Genomic DNA, 14,947 nt, shown 5'->3' on the forward strand with positions numbered 1-14,947 from the left:
ACCATCGACCCTCCCTAAGCAGCTATCATCTTGCCCAAGAATGTTGATGTAGTGTAAAAGGTCTTTCATTCTAACCTTGATTTTCAAAGATTTCTTCAACTCCTTGATGACAGTCTCCCGGTCCTCCAGCTTCAATCCAAGTCCCTCTGCGTCTGTGATCTCAGCTCGCAGTGCAGCTGCTCTTTGCTCCACTGGAGGCGGTGACTGGAATAAACACAACCAGGGGATCAATAATCTGTACCACAGAATACTAGAGCCAGGTACTTGAGGAAATAAAGAACATGAATAGAAAATACGTTCAATTTACTAATTTTGTTTTCTAAAAACTGTGAACCTCTCGGGGATTACCGTGGCCAATGAAAGTTAACTCCAGGTTGTGAAAAATTAGGATATCTGACATCTCTAAAACTTGTTATTCTTAATTAACATTTTGCAATAACCTGTTACACTGTCGGAATTAACTATTTCAACACATGACAATCTATGCAAGCCCAAAACATGCACATTCAGAAAAGAACAATCCTACTGAAATATAACCAATGCTCCCTGTTTTCCGTTTTTACTGATTTTTACAGAAAAATACAGACTGAAAACATTCATTTTCTTGTCTGTACTTATTTTTAAATGTGGATAAGAACGTTAATTGGGTGCTTTTTGAGTAATTCTAAATACTGTCCTCCATGACTGCTAGGCCAAGAGATGTTTCGATTGATAGATAAGGTGGTAAAAAAAAAAAAGGGATTTTAGTAAAGAGGCGATCTGCACAAAGTTGATACTGAAATTTGCATAATTTCATATAAGTTCACTGTTTTATCTTCTGCGGGTGTTCACAGCACTGAAACCTGGCAGGCATTCAAGCATGACTGCATATTTTGGTTAAATAAGTGTGGAAATATATTAATTTCAGCTTAATTTTTCCACAAAACCCAAAAAAAATATGGATAAATACTGATAAAATTAGCAAAAAATAAACATGGATAAATACAGACGGAAATGGCAAAAAAATAAATACCATAAAACCGGGAGCCCTAAATTTAACCTTCATTAGAAACAGCACAAAGTTTGCTCCCTTTAAAAAAAGAGTCTAAGACGGGTGCGAAGACTGAAAGAACTGGTGAGGAAACCACACCCTCACCCATTGTTTAAGACATCTAATGTGTCCACACAATGTTGTAGAGGGTGGAAAACATGCGAGACAGAAGGGGCGACTCATAATTGAGGCAGTTATGATCTGGAAATGCTTAATATCAGACCTGCTGCTCACACAACAGGTACTCAACACCATTACCTTCTAAAGAGCCTAATGCAAGGTCTTGCTGGGCTAAAGATAGAACAAACGAGACTGTTCAACAGTTTTGCCTGTAAGGGGTCAGTGTTCTAGACACCACACAGGTTAAGAACTAGTCCCGGTGCACAGCATAAATAAAGGGAGTCTGGTAGAGAGGAAGACATCCACCAACTCAGCCAGCAATTCAAAGGCAGTCAACTGCTATTGTTCAATCTCTAAGCATGGGGGTGTAAGTTATGGCGGTTTGGATGAAGGAGCTTTCTCGATACCGAGACAGGAGTTCCTCTGAGTGGAAGACTGATCAAAAGACAGATGCTCAAAGGCTTTTGGTACATTACTCTCCTGGTTGCTCCTGATTTTCTTCAGCACTCTGGGCAAAAGAGGTAGCGGCAGAAGGTGTACAGGAGTCCATCTTTCCAATCAAGCTGGAATGCGTCCTCTAATGAGAGCTCTGATGGAAACTCCAACACCCAAAACCATTGACATCGCATGATTGCCACTGGCAAACAGATCCAGCCAGTGCTGTCCCTATGGATTGAATACGCCCTGCACTTTTTTGGGGCACAGATGCCTCTAATGGTCTGCCAGGCAAGGTTGCTTAATTAATCCATTCTGTCATTCAGGTCTCACTGCCAGGTGGCTGGCAGCTATAAAGATGTTCTATTGCTGCAGACACCTTCAGAAACAAATTCTTTTGGTACAGGTCCAGGACACCACTCAGCCCTGCTTGTAATAGTACCACAAGGTGGTGGTGGGGTCTGTGACAACCTGCACCAGCTTCCTCTTGATCAATGGCAATGAAATACTTCAGGGCCGAAGGAACAGTCCACAACTTCAGTAGGAAGAGGTGGAGCTGGATCTTTGCTGGAAACTGGAGGCCTCCAATTTCCATCTTCTCCATCGAACCCAGTAGTGAGGCATCCATCACCAATGTCAGCTCTGGGTTGTGACAATGTGAGCGGTCGACTGCTGGACAAAGTGTCATCGGACAGCCACCACAACACATCTTGTGTAACACCTGAGAAACCTAGATGGGGCCAAAGAGGTGGCTTTGATGCTGGGTACACTGGGATTTCATGTTTCATAGTAGCGCCGCATGTGCCACCTGGAGTTGCTACAAGGCCAAAAAGGCGGAGAGCCACCCGTACTGGGATCCGGGATTAAACCCAGTGGAGGGAAAGTTTTGAAATTGATCATTTCCAGGATCACACCAGTGAAAAAGCATTCATGAGGGAATTAGGCAGGCTCATTTATGATAAAACCAAAAAATTTCAAGACTTCTGCCACTGCCCAGAAGTGGTCAACGACTGACTGATGAGTCAGCTTACAGCTGCCATTCATATGGAAACTCCCAACCTCTAATGATGCGCAGCGACCACCATCATCACTTTTGTGAATAACCAAGGGGCTAGGGTAAGGCCGAAGGGAAACAGGGAAACTTAAAGTGTGCCTAAAGTGTGCTTAGTAATAATCCACATTTGTAAAGCGCGAACAATCACCTGTAAGGGTCTCTAGGTGCTGGGGGCAGTAGGGAAGATTAAGGATGCTATTGCCCAGAGTCACATGGTGCTGGGCTAATCTGCCGCTGGGGATCAAACCGTGATCCCCAGATTCCGGAGTCCATCTCCCTGGCCGCGGTGCCACACCTCTTCCACGATGGGACTGCACAGACACCATTCAGTCTCCCATAAGGAGAAATGTGGGATGGCAACAACATGCAATGTGGGGAGTAACTCCTTTTGACAATCTGTAAGACTCACCTGCCACAAGTGATGGATCACCAACCTGGGTGGAAATACTGAATCCTGCCTCCCATAAGTCAGGTGGGAGTTGCTGAGGATAACCTAAAGCAGCTTGAAGCCCACTGTAGTAGGGAACGACCTGTTGGTCTGGTGCCCCTGCTGGCCTGAGCATTGTCTGCTGGTGCCTAAACTGCATCCTTGGGAGGACTGTGCTGCCTCATTCAATAGAGGCTGGGAAGGTTAGCATTGCCCTAAGGCCAACCCACTGGAGTAGCCCCTACATTTGTAGAATGTAAGGGTGTATTGTTTTGCAGAAGGCAGCCCCCAGAGCTTCCTGGACTGCGAACAAGATCTCGCTGGCCAAGTCCCATAAAGCATGTGTATAGTACACTAACAGACTGCAGACTAATAGACTGTTTATGGACCGCAGTGCCAAGCTATCAGTAGAAGACATTTGTAAGCCAAAAGCATCATTCTGTTTGGACTCTTTCCAGGACATCGGTCGGAAAGGAGTTCGGATTAACTATACTAGCCAAAGCATGTATAACAAGACTTTCATGAGAGGGGAACTTGGTGAGGAAATCTGGATCAACCAGAGCAGGCCTCTGTCACCTGGCTTCTTGAAAGCTAGAGGCATACAAGAACATGGTAGCCAGCAATGCATCCGTAAGAGAGTCACTGAATGGAAGCAAGGGCTCCGATGTGGCTCACCCATGTTTGACAATCTCTAGGACAACATTTTTCCTAGTCTTCTAGTACTTCAACTGGACTCCGAATCACTATGGCAAATGAGCCATGTTCCTACACTGGTAGTCTATGAAGCAAGCAAAGCGGTGTCTCAGTGGAGGTGTATCTGTATATTAAGAGGAAAGCAAGCTATGCCTCTCTCCATCATTATTATTAGGTGTGCTCCCTGTTCTGTTCGGGATCACAAGCAAAGCCAAAAATTAACTTGAGCCTCTGCTGATAGTGCTGTTGGGTTAGAATCAGGAATCGTGATAACAGATTTATTTTGTTAATTTGGCAGAGGTGGTGCTGACATTGGTTCAAGATGATGAGGGTGTTGGCACCAGGTATTCAATTGGTGCCAAGGGAGCCTGCAGCGGCATAAGTGCAACAGTGACCAGCATGGAACATGGGTTCACGGTGGATGCCTTAACTGCAGGGGCAGTGCGTCCATTAGGGCGTTGCCCCACAAGCAGCCCCCGCTCACAGTCTCTGAACTTAAGTAAACTCTCAGTTTACTGAAGTTCAGAGACGCTGAGGGAGAACTGACAATCATGTCAGTCAGCATGACGTCGGACTGCCCACCCCCTTCAGAGTTGGCGGTCTATCGTCATGTTGACGGACATGATTGTCAGACCAGGGGCAGCAGGCAGCACCACAAGTGTGCATGACTGGGGAAGGTCGGCACATTTTTCTGCTGTGCCTAGTCATGCGTACTAGTGTCTGCACAGGCTGGCGCATGCCGATTAGGAAAGCGAGGGTTGAGCAAAGGCGCAAACCTCGGTCTCCTGATAGGCAGGCGGGTGGGGAGAAACTGTGCCCCAAGTCAATCTAGGATTGGCTGAGAGGGGCTGCCACCCACTTGCCAGCAGTGATGCAGCTGTTCCGTTCCTGTAGGTGCCAGAGGACCCGAAGCGGGGCAGACCTGCTCAGGTAGGATTTTTTTAAATTTATTTTAAAACTCCCCCCCTACCCACCACCACCGGGTGACGCCCCCCCCCCACCTCCCACGAGCCAATACTGGGTGCGTGTTGGCAGACATTACACATATTACATGAGCATCCTGGCTACATACACAAGATCAGACAATGGGCGCCCAAGAGTTTAAGCGATTTGCCTGAGAATCAGGGGATTTATAGAGCTGGCAAAGAGACTCAAACAGTGTTTTGTGCATTCTTTCTGAGAGCAGACACCAAGGTCGAGCGGATTTTACCACATTGTTTCAATTTTTTAAACTACAAAAAGTTCATACAGCTGCACAGATATCCCAAATCCTCCGTTGTGGCAGTCTGAATATATCTTGTGCTAGGCCTCGTGTTCATTTCTGAAGTGAAATGCTGCATACGATCTCATGACGGATGACTACACAGTCAGGCAGTCGTGTGTCAAGTGTGATTTCGTGATTTCGTGGGGGTATTTGTAAAGCGCGGAGGTCGCTCCGGAAGGAGCATCATGGCGCTGAATTTCCAGGTCGGGGATCAGAACATTTCGTGGTGGCTGTGGGAATTAGATGGCTGCCTTGGTGTAGTCATCCGGGAGGTTAAAAATCCACGTTTTTAGCAGTTTTCGGAAGGGTTTTTCCTGAGTTTGGTGTCTAAGGTTTTTGGGCATGCGGTTCCAGGCTTTAGTGGCCAAGAAGCTTAGGGTTTTTCCACCTTTCGTCTTCATGTTGAACCTGACTGGTAGTATGAGGTTGTCATGGGAGGAGCGGAGGGATCTACTCGGGTTGTAGTGGGGGAAGCGTCTGGTGAGGTACTTAGGGCCGGATTTATTGAAAGCCCGAAAGGCGACAATTAGCATCTAATAGTGTAATAATAATTAGCAATTAGTGTGAATCAATGAATGAAGAAATGAACAGTGCCTGCTTTGCAAGCCTTGTCTATGGGGCTAAGAATAAATCCAAGACCAGGCTGCACAGAGAAGCAAATGAAGGGTCACTTCGAGGTGCTTAAATTCAGGGTGCTATTGTTAATATTTGTGGTGAACGTACCCAGTTTCTTCACACTAATTTAGCATCACTACACACAGAACAAGGTACAAAACTGTTATGCATCATGTGAGAAAGTGGCTTTATATATACTGGACCAGAATAAGGTACAGTGTGAATAGAGTCCACAAACCCCAGGGGTATAACAGAGGTTAAAGCCAAGTGTGACCTTTCTCTCTAAAGTGGTAGCTTGGTCGAGCAGTAAGGCAGTGCCAGAGGACAGTGTAAAGCATTTGTTGTACACATTCATTCAGCAAAAGGTTTCACACACAAGGACTGAACTCTAGGCCAATTGTTTTTATATCAAAAGATATAGTTTTGTTTTTAGAACCAACAGGTTTAAGAATGTACTTTTCTCGATAGGAGTACTCTCATATAATTACTTTGCAAAGAAGCAATAAACTTTATAAACACCATAGGTACAATGGTTGCAGTAGGCAACACAATTCGAAACACAATTTAACATTGAGCTCAATGGGTTTTCTACATAAATGCAGCTAGTTACTTTATCGACTACTTTTCTAGTCCCAGGACTGGATCATAGGGTCAGTCTTGGGTTCTAAGCAGGAAACAGTTTAGCAAAAACGATTTGGCTATTGCTATGATTTTTAAGAAATATAAAGCTATTTCAAGAGTCCACACTTAGAAACTTTTCAATGAAAATCTGGCAATGTTATCCAATGGGAGGAAAATCAAGTTGCAGTTAAAGTACGGTCTCGTTACTTTGGTAATCCAGGACTGGGCTCCAGCACTGGCGTCTCTACTTAAAACAGGTAAGCAATTACGTTTCAGTAGTAGGTACGATTGTTAAGGAAGATTTGTAATTTTCAAAAGTAGACCGAAGAAATTTCACAGAAAAACAGTCAATGGTTTCCTATGGCAGAAATTTAGATTACTAGCAAACACGGTTGGGATTACTTTTGTGGTTCAGTACTGGGCTACAAGGTACAGTACTGGCTTCTCTCATGATCACAGGTGAGTAATTCGAAATTCGTTATTCGGCTGATTTTAGATGAATATTGTAAAGTTTCAAAGCTTCACACTTAGAAGATTTTTCGAGTCAAACCAGTCAATGTTATCCTATGGCAGGAAAGTGAGTCATCGGTTTTCAGGTGAGTACTCGACTGGTGAAGTTAAGGTTCTGGACATACTCGGGGGTCCCCCAGAGTCAGGTACGTACAGTTGGTACACCCAAAGCGGCACAGGGGCGGCCGTGTGCAGAAGTAGTTAGGCCCAATGTTATCCAATGAGAGGTAGGGGGCCTTCGGTTGGTGGCTGCTGGCTAGCAGGCCACGCGGCTGTGGGAGCTGGACTCCTGGTCACTTGCTCAGGGCAAATGGCGAAGTAGAATAGGGTACAGGTTGCGCTGCCAGGGGCACTCGGGCGGCTGGGTGCAGGGTGCTTTTGAGCCGTCGGGCGCTCAATGTTATCCAATGAGGATCTTGAAAAGGGAACAAAGGCTGCAGGCTGGGGGACGGAGGATCTTCAGGAGCAACCAACACTTTGAGGGTTAACTTGGGATCTTTGAGGATAAGTAGGCATCCAGGAGTTGAGCACAGGGGGCCGTGGGGTGCAGGGGTGTCTTTTGAGGTTGGGAAATCTTACCCCCTGATGCTCGCGGCCGGAGGGGTCCTTTGTCCTGAGGCTGCAGGCGTCGTCTGGGTCGCCGAGGAGGGTCCATGGGCACTGGATTCAGAGTCAGAATCGCCGAGGGGATGTCCTCAGGGTCTTGGTCCACTCCAGCACAGGCCAGGCTTGGCGGGGGCAGAGTGTACAGGGTTCGCGGTTCCCGGCTGATGCCAGGGCTTGTTACTTGCTTTGAGCAGTACCATTGCTCGTGGGAGACCCAGGTTGTCAGAGTCATAAGGCAGTCAGGTCCTCCGGGGTTTTTGAGTATGCTGACCACTTGACGCCGCCGGGGTTTAGCAGGAGCAGATTCGAGGGTCGACAGGCCGGTAGGGCTGGGGCCAAATCAGTTGGTGTCTTCCTCTTCTTAGCAGCTGCATGGCTGGTCTTGTTTCTTGTTTCGGTATCTGGATCTCAGGAAGGAAGGTTCAGGGAGCCCCTAAATACTGAATTTAGGGGTGTTACTAGTAGGGCAAGGACAGGGACCAATAGGTCCCTGTCCTGGGGTGGGTACACCCCCTAGCCTGCTCCTCTCCTATGGGAGGGGGGCAGGAGCCTAGCTGTGATTGGGCAGGGCTCTTCATCTTCAAGATGGCTGGAGCCCGGGGTCACACTTTACCTCGTCTCCCCCTGAGGAGTGGGGTTGGCACAGGCTGACACCCCTCCCCCCTTCCTGACAGTTTTTCCGCCAGTCTTCCCGCCAGACTGGGGCTCAGGACTGGTGGGGGCCAGTTGCTGGGTACAGCAAATGGTCTGGAGAAGCTCACAGAGGCAGTATGCCTTTGAAGCTTTCCTCTGCCCATCCTGGGGGAGGAGACCTAGCACCTCGCCCTGGATGTGCATTGTTGCAGGCCCAGGAGAGCGGGGGCCCAGGGGTCCAGCAACAGGTCTGCTGTGTGGCAGCCTCTCAGTCCAGACGTGGATTGTAGGTTAGGGAGCAGGGGGCATCTCTAAGATGCCCTCTGTAGTGCATTTTACAGTAAATCCCACACTGGCATCAGTGTGGGTTTAATGTGCTGAGAAGTTTGATATCAAACTTGTCAGTGTTCAGTGTAGCCATTATGGTGCTGTGGTGTTCGTAATGACAACCTCCCAGCACCATATCATCTTAATGGCATCACTGTACTTACAGTGCCCAGGAATAGCCCTGGGTACTGTAGGGACACAGGGCTCATGCACCTGTGCCCACACCACTGGCATAGGGCACCCAGCTAGAGGGGTGGCTGATTTATTCCAGGGCAGTGGGGTTGTGGGCATGGCACACAGGGATGTGTGCCATTTCGACTCTGTTTAGTTTTGCACCTACACACTCAGCCTGCAAAGGCAGTGTGTGGGTGTCAGGGTACAGGGCCCCTAAGGGTGGCACAATAAGTGCTGCAGCCCTTAGGTGTCTTCTCTGGTCACAATACCCTGGGTACCTAGGGTACCATTTACTAGGAGCCGATATGTTGCCAATTGGGTTTAGGCTTTAGTATAGTTTTTAGGGAAGGAACACAGGCCCTGGGTACCTGATTGGCAGGGACCCAGGGCACACCTAGGAAATGTGCATCAGGTATCAGGCAAAAAGTGGGAGGGCACTGCAACAGGAACTCACTTTCTAACACACCACTTCCTGCGGCTGTCTTTTTTCAGAGCCATTTCACCAAAATTAACTCAGCGAAATCTACTTGCCAGATACATGAGGTGCAAGGGCTTCACTTTGGAAGTGTGCTAAGAATATTTTCTTAAAGTTTATTGTGCCTGGGGGAGAATCTTCAGTAAACAGGAATCAGGGTGTACGAATGAAGCAAGCTGTGGAGAACCTGGCTAAACCAACAAGAATGCAGACTAACTAAGTACTGATCTTACTGTAATAGTGATGTAATTAGATGAAAACTAAAAAGCTGGTTTATTTCAGGGGATTTTAAATAAAATAAATAATTTATCTATAAGACAGGTGACACTTCCAAACAACATTGATATTCCACAGCTCTGAAGTATTCGTAGAGACACTGAAACACTCTATAAATGACTATGTTCATATTTTACCCTAGTCTTCACTAACCTGACTTGCTGACAGGTAGATGATGTGTGGCTGGTTCTCTCACACTTGAATTGTTTGAAAGAGTAAGTTTCCATTTTATTTTTCACAGTGCTCAATTACAGATTATGAGCCATAGGCGCCTCGAAGTCCGCTTAACCATATCTGCCTACGTGTTCAGTGCTGAATCTATTGAAATAGGTCTCTAATGATCCACCCATTCTTGTACTCTTTGGCCTGTACTTATTCTAAATATGTGCAAGATTATAGAGATGCTGAATGGTTAATTTTTAGGAATAAATGAATAGTATCACAAACTGTGTTTATGTAACTAATCCAGTACTTTGCAAAAGTGCTGGCATTTTTTGTATTTAGGGAAGCATGCACTGATGGGTTATGTTTGCTTGGGTTATGTTTGCTTTGTTGAGTAAGCAGCTGCGATCAGACACATATCTCGACTTTCATAGCCATCCACTGTGCAGTGTTTTGCTTTAAGTTTCTCAATGTTTGGATAAAATGTGCATTATAGCTCTAAAACAACTATGCCTCATGAAACCTGCCCACCCAGATGATATATATGCGTGCATATTTATTTACTGTGAAGTCATAAAGTGCTTCAAAGCCTAATCGGTTCAGTAATTGCCAATTACAATACAATACAATGTAAACCATCCAGAGCATGTCACGTAGATTTTTCAAAAATCAAAAATGTGATTTTTTTAACATGCGCAGTTTCACCCAAGTACATCAGAATGATTATGATACAGCATTGAGTGCTATTTATTAAAAGTGGAAGTTTTAAAACAAACCTACTAGAAACATTCGGCCTCCCCCTTACAACAACGCCCTTAGTGAACTAGGAGGCAAATGAAAGGCCATGTGCACTCAATATGTGGTTTAGATTCTTCTTGCTTTTCAACAAATTCTTTAACAAAATTTGTTTTAAAATGCATCCCTTTGCCACTTTCTTTCAAACGTTTCTCAGGGGGAGAATTCCCCCCATGCTGCCCCTATGTCAGTTGGGTTCACTTGGCAAGTCAAAGTTGAACTTGCCCCTAACAGTTACGCCTCATCACTTTGAAAAGTCACCAGCCACCACTGCTGAACTGGCCTCAGGAAGGGATCGGATACTGGGACCCCAGGTGGCAGATGGCATCAGGGAAGACCCACCAGCAGTACCTCAAATTGAGGCCCCTGTAACTCCTGGGGCCCCAAAGCAGTGCCAGAGGGAACAGGAAGAGTCTTCCACCTCGAGCCGTTACGCAAAATATCACCCCTTTAACATCACCATTTGCCTCGTTGGCAGCTTCAATCTCAAAGTAAAACAAGTTCTAAAAAGAGAAACGTTTGCAGTATGCCATAAAGTTACATTCTGTAAATGGAATGCTACTTACCAGTATGCATCTGTTCTTGGCATAGAGGGCTGCAGAGAGGTACATTATGAATAGATCGCCATCTGGTGTTGGGCTCCGATGATTGCACTAGTTTTTCTCTTGGAGAAGTCTTTTGTAGTCACGAGGCTGATGACTCCTCCCTTGGGTGATAGTGCGCATAAGCATAGGCTCCATCCTTAGATTGTTATGCCATAGTAAGGTTAGATGGAGTAGTATGATAGAATACAGAAAGAGATGCCCATGTAAGTGTATCTAAAGAAGATAATGTTGGAACAGACACAGGTTTCCGGGGAGGCAGGGAGGGCATGTACCACTCTGCAGCCCTCTATGCCGAGAACAGATGCATACTGGTAAGTAGCATATTCCGTTCGAGGCATATGGGCTGCAGATGGTACATTATGAATAGATTACACAGCAGATACCTCCCTAGCGGTGGTCACCAGTGTGTGTTGCAACAGTTTGAAATAAAGTTTTTAATACAGCCTGGCCCACATTTGCTTGTTGTCTTGCCTGCACATAAACACAGTAGTGTTTTGTGAAGGTATGCGGTGTAGACCAAGTTGCTGCTTTGCATATGTCATCTAGGGGAATGTTCCCTAAGAATGCCATAGATGCCCCTAGTTTGCGTGTAGAATGAGCTCTAGGGGGAACAGTTAGTGTTCTTTTTGCCTTTATGTAGCATATCTGTATACATTTAACAATCCACCTAGCAATCCCTGCTTTAGATATAGGGTTGCCTTTATGTGTTGGGGAAAACGCTACAAACAGTTGTTTAGTTTTTCTGAAAGTTTGTGTTATTTCTATGTAATATAATATTGCCCTTTTGACATCTAGTGTATGTAGGGCCCTCTCTGCTACCGTCTGTGGCTTTGGAAAAAAGACTGGTAGTTCAACTGGCTGATTGATGTGGAATGCTGAAATTACTTTAGGCAAGAACTTTGGGTTTGTTCCAGGAACCACTTTATTCTGGTGTAACTGTAGAAATGGTTCTTTTATTGTTAATGCCTGTAACTAACTCACTCTCCTGAGGGAGGTAATGGCTATAAGGAAAGCCACCTTCCATGTAAGAAATTGTATTTCACACCTATGCATAGGTTCAAAAGGTGGTCCCATTAGTCTGGTGAGTACTATGTTGAGGTTCCAGACTGGAGAAGGTGGTAGTCTTGGTGGAATAACTCTCTTGAGGCCTTCCATGAAGGCCTTGATTGCGGGTACCCTAAACAGGGATAAATGTTGCATGTTTTGTAGGTATGCTGCTATAGCTGCAAGATGTACTCTAATGGAGGTATAAGCAAGGTTACATTGCTGTAAGTGTAGTAAGTAGCAAGTAATATTTTGTGTAGATGCGTCCAGAGGGTTGATGTCGTTACTGTTGCAGTATACAGCAAACCTTTTCCACTTTGCTGCATAACAGGCTCTGGTGGTGGGACGTCTTGCTTGTTTAATAATTTCCATACAGATTGGAGGTAAATTTAAGTATCCAAATTCGAAGACCTCAGGAGCCAGATCGCTAGGTTCAGTTGTTTGGGATCTGGGTGCATTATTTCTCCATGGTTCTGTGTAAGGTGCCTGGGTGAGATTTTTAGTTTTTGGTGTGGCACTTGTGAGAGTTGTAGGAGCGTGGTGAACCACGGCTGCCGTGCCCACGTGGGTGCTACCAATATCATGGTCATTGAATGTTGTTGCAGTTTTCGAACCACTAATGGAATTAGTGAGAGAGGGGGAAAAGTGTATGCAGATTTGTTGGACCAATTTATCCATAATGCACTGCCCTGCGACAGGTGGTGTGTGGACCTGGATGCGAAGCTTTGGCATTTTGCGTTCTGATGAGTGGCAACGAGATCTATCTCCGGTTGTCTCCATCTTTGGAAAAATGGTTGCAGTATTTGGTTGTGCAGTTCCCATTTGGATATTTGTTCTGACTCTCTGCTTAGGATGTCTGCTATCTGATTTTGAACTCCTGGAAGGTGTTCTGCTAACAGATCGATGTTTTGAGGAATGGCCCATCTCCAAATTTCCTGCGCTAGTCTGGATAGTTGGAGAGAGTGTCCCCCCCCCTGTTTTTGAATACAGTACATTGCTGTCATGTTGTCTGTTCTGACCAGGACTGCTTTGTTGAGAACATGCATTTGAAAAGCTTTTAATGCCAGTAGCTCTAGATGATGTATGTGCTGTCTTTTGTGCTGTACACTCCATCTCCCTTGTACTGTGTATTTGTCCATATGAGCTCCCCATCCGGTGAGCGATGCATCTGATGTTAGTATCACTTGTGGAATTGGCTCTAGGAACGACCGCCCTTTAGAAATGTTTGTTGTATTCCACCACTTCAGAGAGCGATGCGTGCGTCGTCTATCAACACTAGATCTGTAATCAGACCTTGAGCCTGATTCCACTGTGTTGCTTAACATTCTTGAAGCGGACACATTTGCAGTCTGGCATATGTGATTAACAGTATGCAAGAGGACATCATCCCTAATAACTGCATGAACACTCGGGCTGGCAATGAGTGTTGCGGTAGACATCTTTCAATTAGGGTAATCATTGTTTGAATCCTGACTGGATTGGGGTATACTATAGCCCTTTCTGTATTTATAGTAGCCCCTAGATATTGTTGAACTTTGTTTGGTTGCAGGTGGGATTTTGTGTAGTTCACCGTAAACCCTAACTGGTGCAGTAGTTGAATTGTCTTTTGTGTGTTTTGAAGATATTGTTCTTGTGACATCGCCTTTATTAGCCAGTCGTCCAAGTAAGGGAAGACATGTATCTGCTGTCTTCTTAGATGTGCTGCAACCACTGCTAGGCATTTTGTGAACACCCTTGGTGCTGTTGTAACTCCAAACGGAAGGACTTTGAATTGATAATGTTGTCCTTCTATTACAAATCGGAGGTATTTTCTGTGAGCTTTGTGAATTGGGATATGGAAGTAGGCGTCTTTTAGATCCAGTGTAGAAAGAAAGTCCCCTTTCTTCAGTAAAGGAAGTACTTGTTTGAGTGTGACCATGCGGAAATGTTCAGAATTTATGTATGCATTGAGAGGTCTGAGGTCTAGTATAGGCCTTAGAGATCCGTCTTTTTTGGGAATTAGGAAGTATAGAGAGTATACTCCTGTTCCTTGTTGATGTTGTGGAACCTCCTCTATCGCGTTCTTTTGTAGCAGCGATAGTACCTCCTGTTTTAATAATGTCAGATGATCTTGACTCATTGGACGCTGTCCGGGGGGGGATGTTTGGTGGGGTAGCAGTGAGTTCTAGGCAATAACCATGTTGGATAATTTGTCTCACCCACCTGTCTGATGTGATGTTTTCCCAGACAGGCAGGAACTGTGATATGTGTCCCCCGACCGGTGTTACATGGTCTGGGGGGAGCTGTATGAAGTCACTGTTTTGGGGTAGGAGAGTTGCGGTTGTTGCTGTTTCCGCGACCTCTACCCTTGTTGTCGTTACCTCTGTAATTACCTCTAGGTGATGTTGGTGTAAAAGACAGTGATTGTTGGGTTGTGCCTGTATTTTTTGATCCGCCTCTATAGGTGAATCTACGAAAGGAACCTCTCTGAGATGACTGTTGCAATGCTCCCATTGACTTAGCCGTTTCAGTGTCCTTCTTCCTTTTCTCTAACGCCTCATCTGTGCTTGAGCCGAAGAGTGTTTTCCCATCAAAGGGCTGGTTCAATAAAGAAGTTTGTACCTCCTGTTTGAACCCTGAGACTCTAAGCCATGCATGTCTTCTTAACATGATACTGGTGTTTATAGACCTTGCCGCAGTGTCTGCTGCGTCTAAGGCACACTTAATGGAAGTGTTGGTTATTATCTTCCCTTCCTGTATGAGCTGTTCTGCCCTTTTTTGATGTTCCTTAGGGAGATGTGTAATGAGTTTCTCTAACTCATCGTAATGAGCTCTATCATAGCGTGCAAGTAGCTCTTGAGTATTTGCTATGCGCCAGCTGTTTGCTGCTCTTTTGCCAGAGGCATCTATTAACTTAGACTCTGTCAGGAGGAGGAGCCTCTCCTGCTGTTAGCGAGTTCGCCCTCTTACGAGCATTTGAGACTGCTAACAAGTTTAGAGGTATCTGTCCCTTAATAAATACTGGGTCTTTTGGGGCTGCCTTATACTTGTCAATTCTTGGGTTTAACACCCTAGCCCTCACAGGATCTTTAAATATATCTG

General features: G+C 45.5%; 1 protein-coding gene across 11 annotated transcripts in view; it reads right to left on the minus strand.

Annotated features, from left to right (window-relative positions):
• DCTN1 (dynactin subunit 1) overlaps positions 1-14,947 on the minus strand; it is a 624,416-nt gene that overhangs the window by 111,459 nt on the left and 498,010 nt on the right. For all 11 annotated transcript variants that reach the window (XM_086960179.1, XM_086960178.1, XM_086960174.1 and 8 more), the window contains one exon: positions 76-204. In XM_086960179.1, the coding sequence (XP_086816305.1) occupies positions 76-204 (129 nt within the window). The remainder of the gene's footprint in view (positions 1-75; positions 205-14,947) is intronic.

This window comes from Lissotriton vulgaris, chromosome 3_1 (genome assembly GCF_964263255.1).
Source record: "Lissotriton vulgaris chromosome 3_1, aLisVul1.2, whole genome shotgun sequence".
Lineage (NCBI taxonomy): Eukaryota > Metazoa > Chordata > Amphibia > Caudata > Salamandridae > Lissotriton > Lissotriton vulgaris.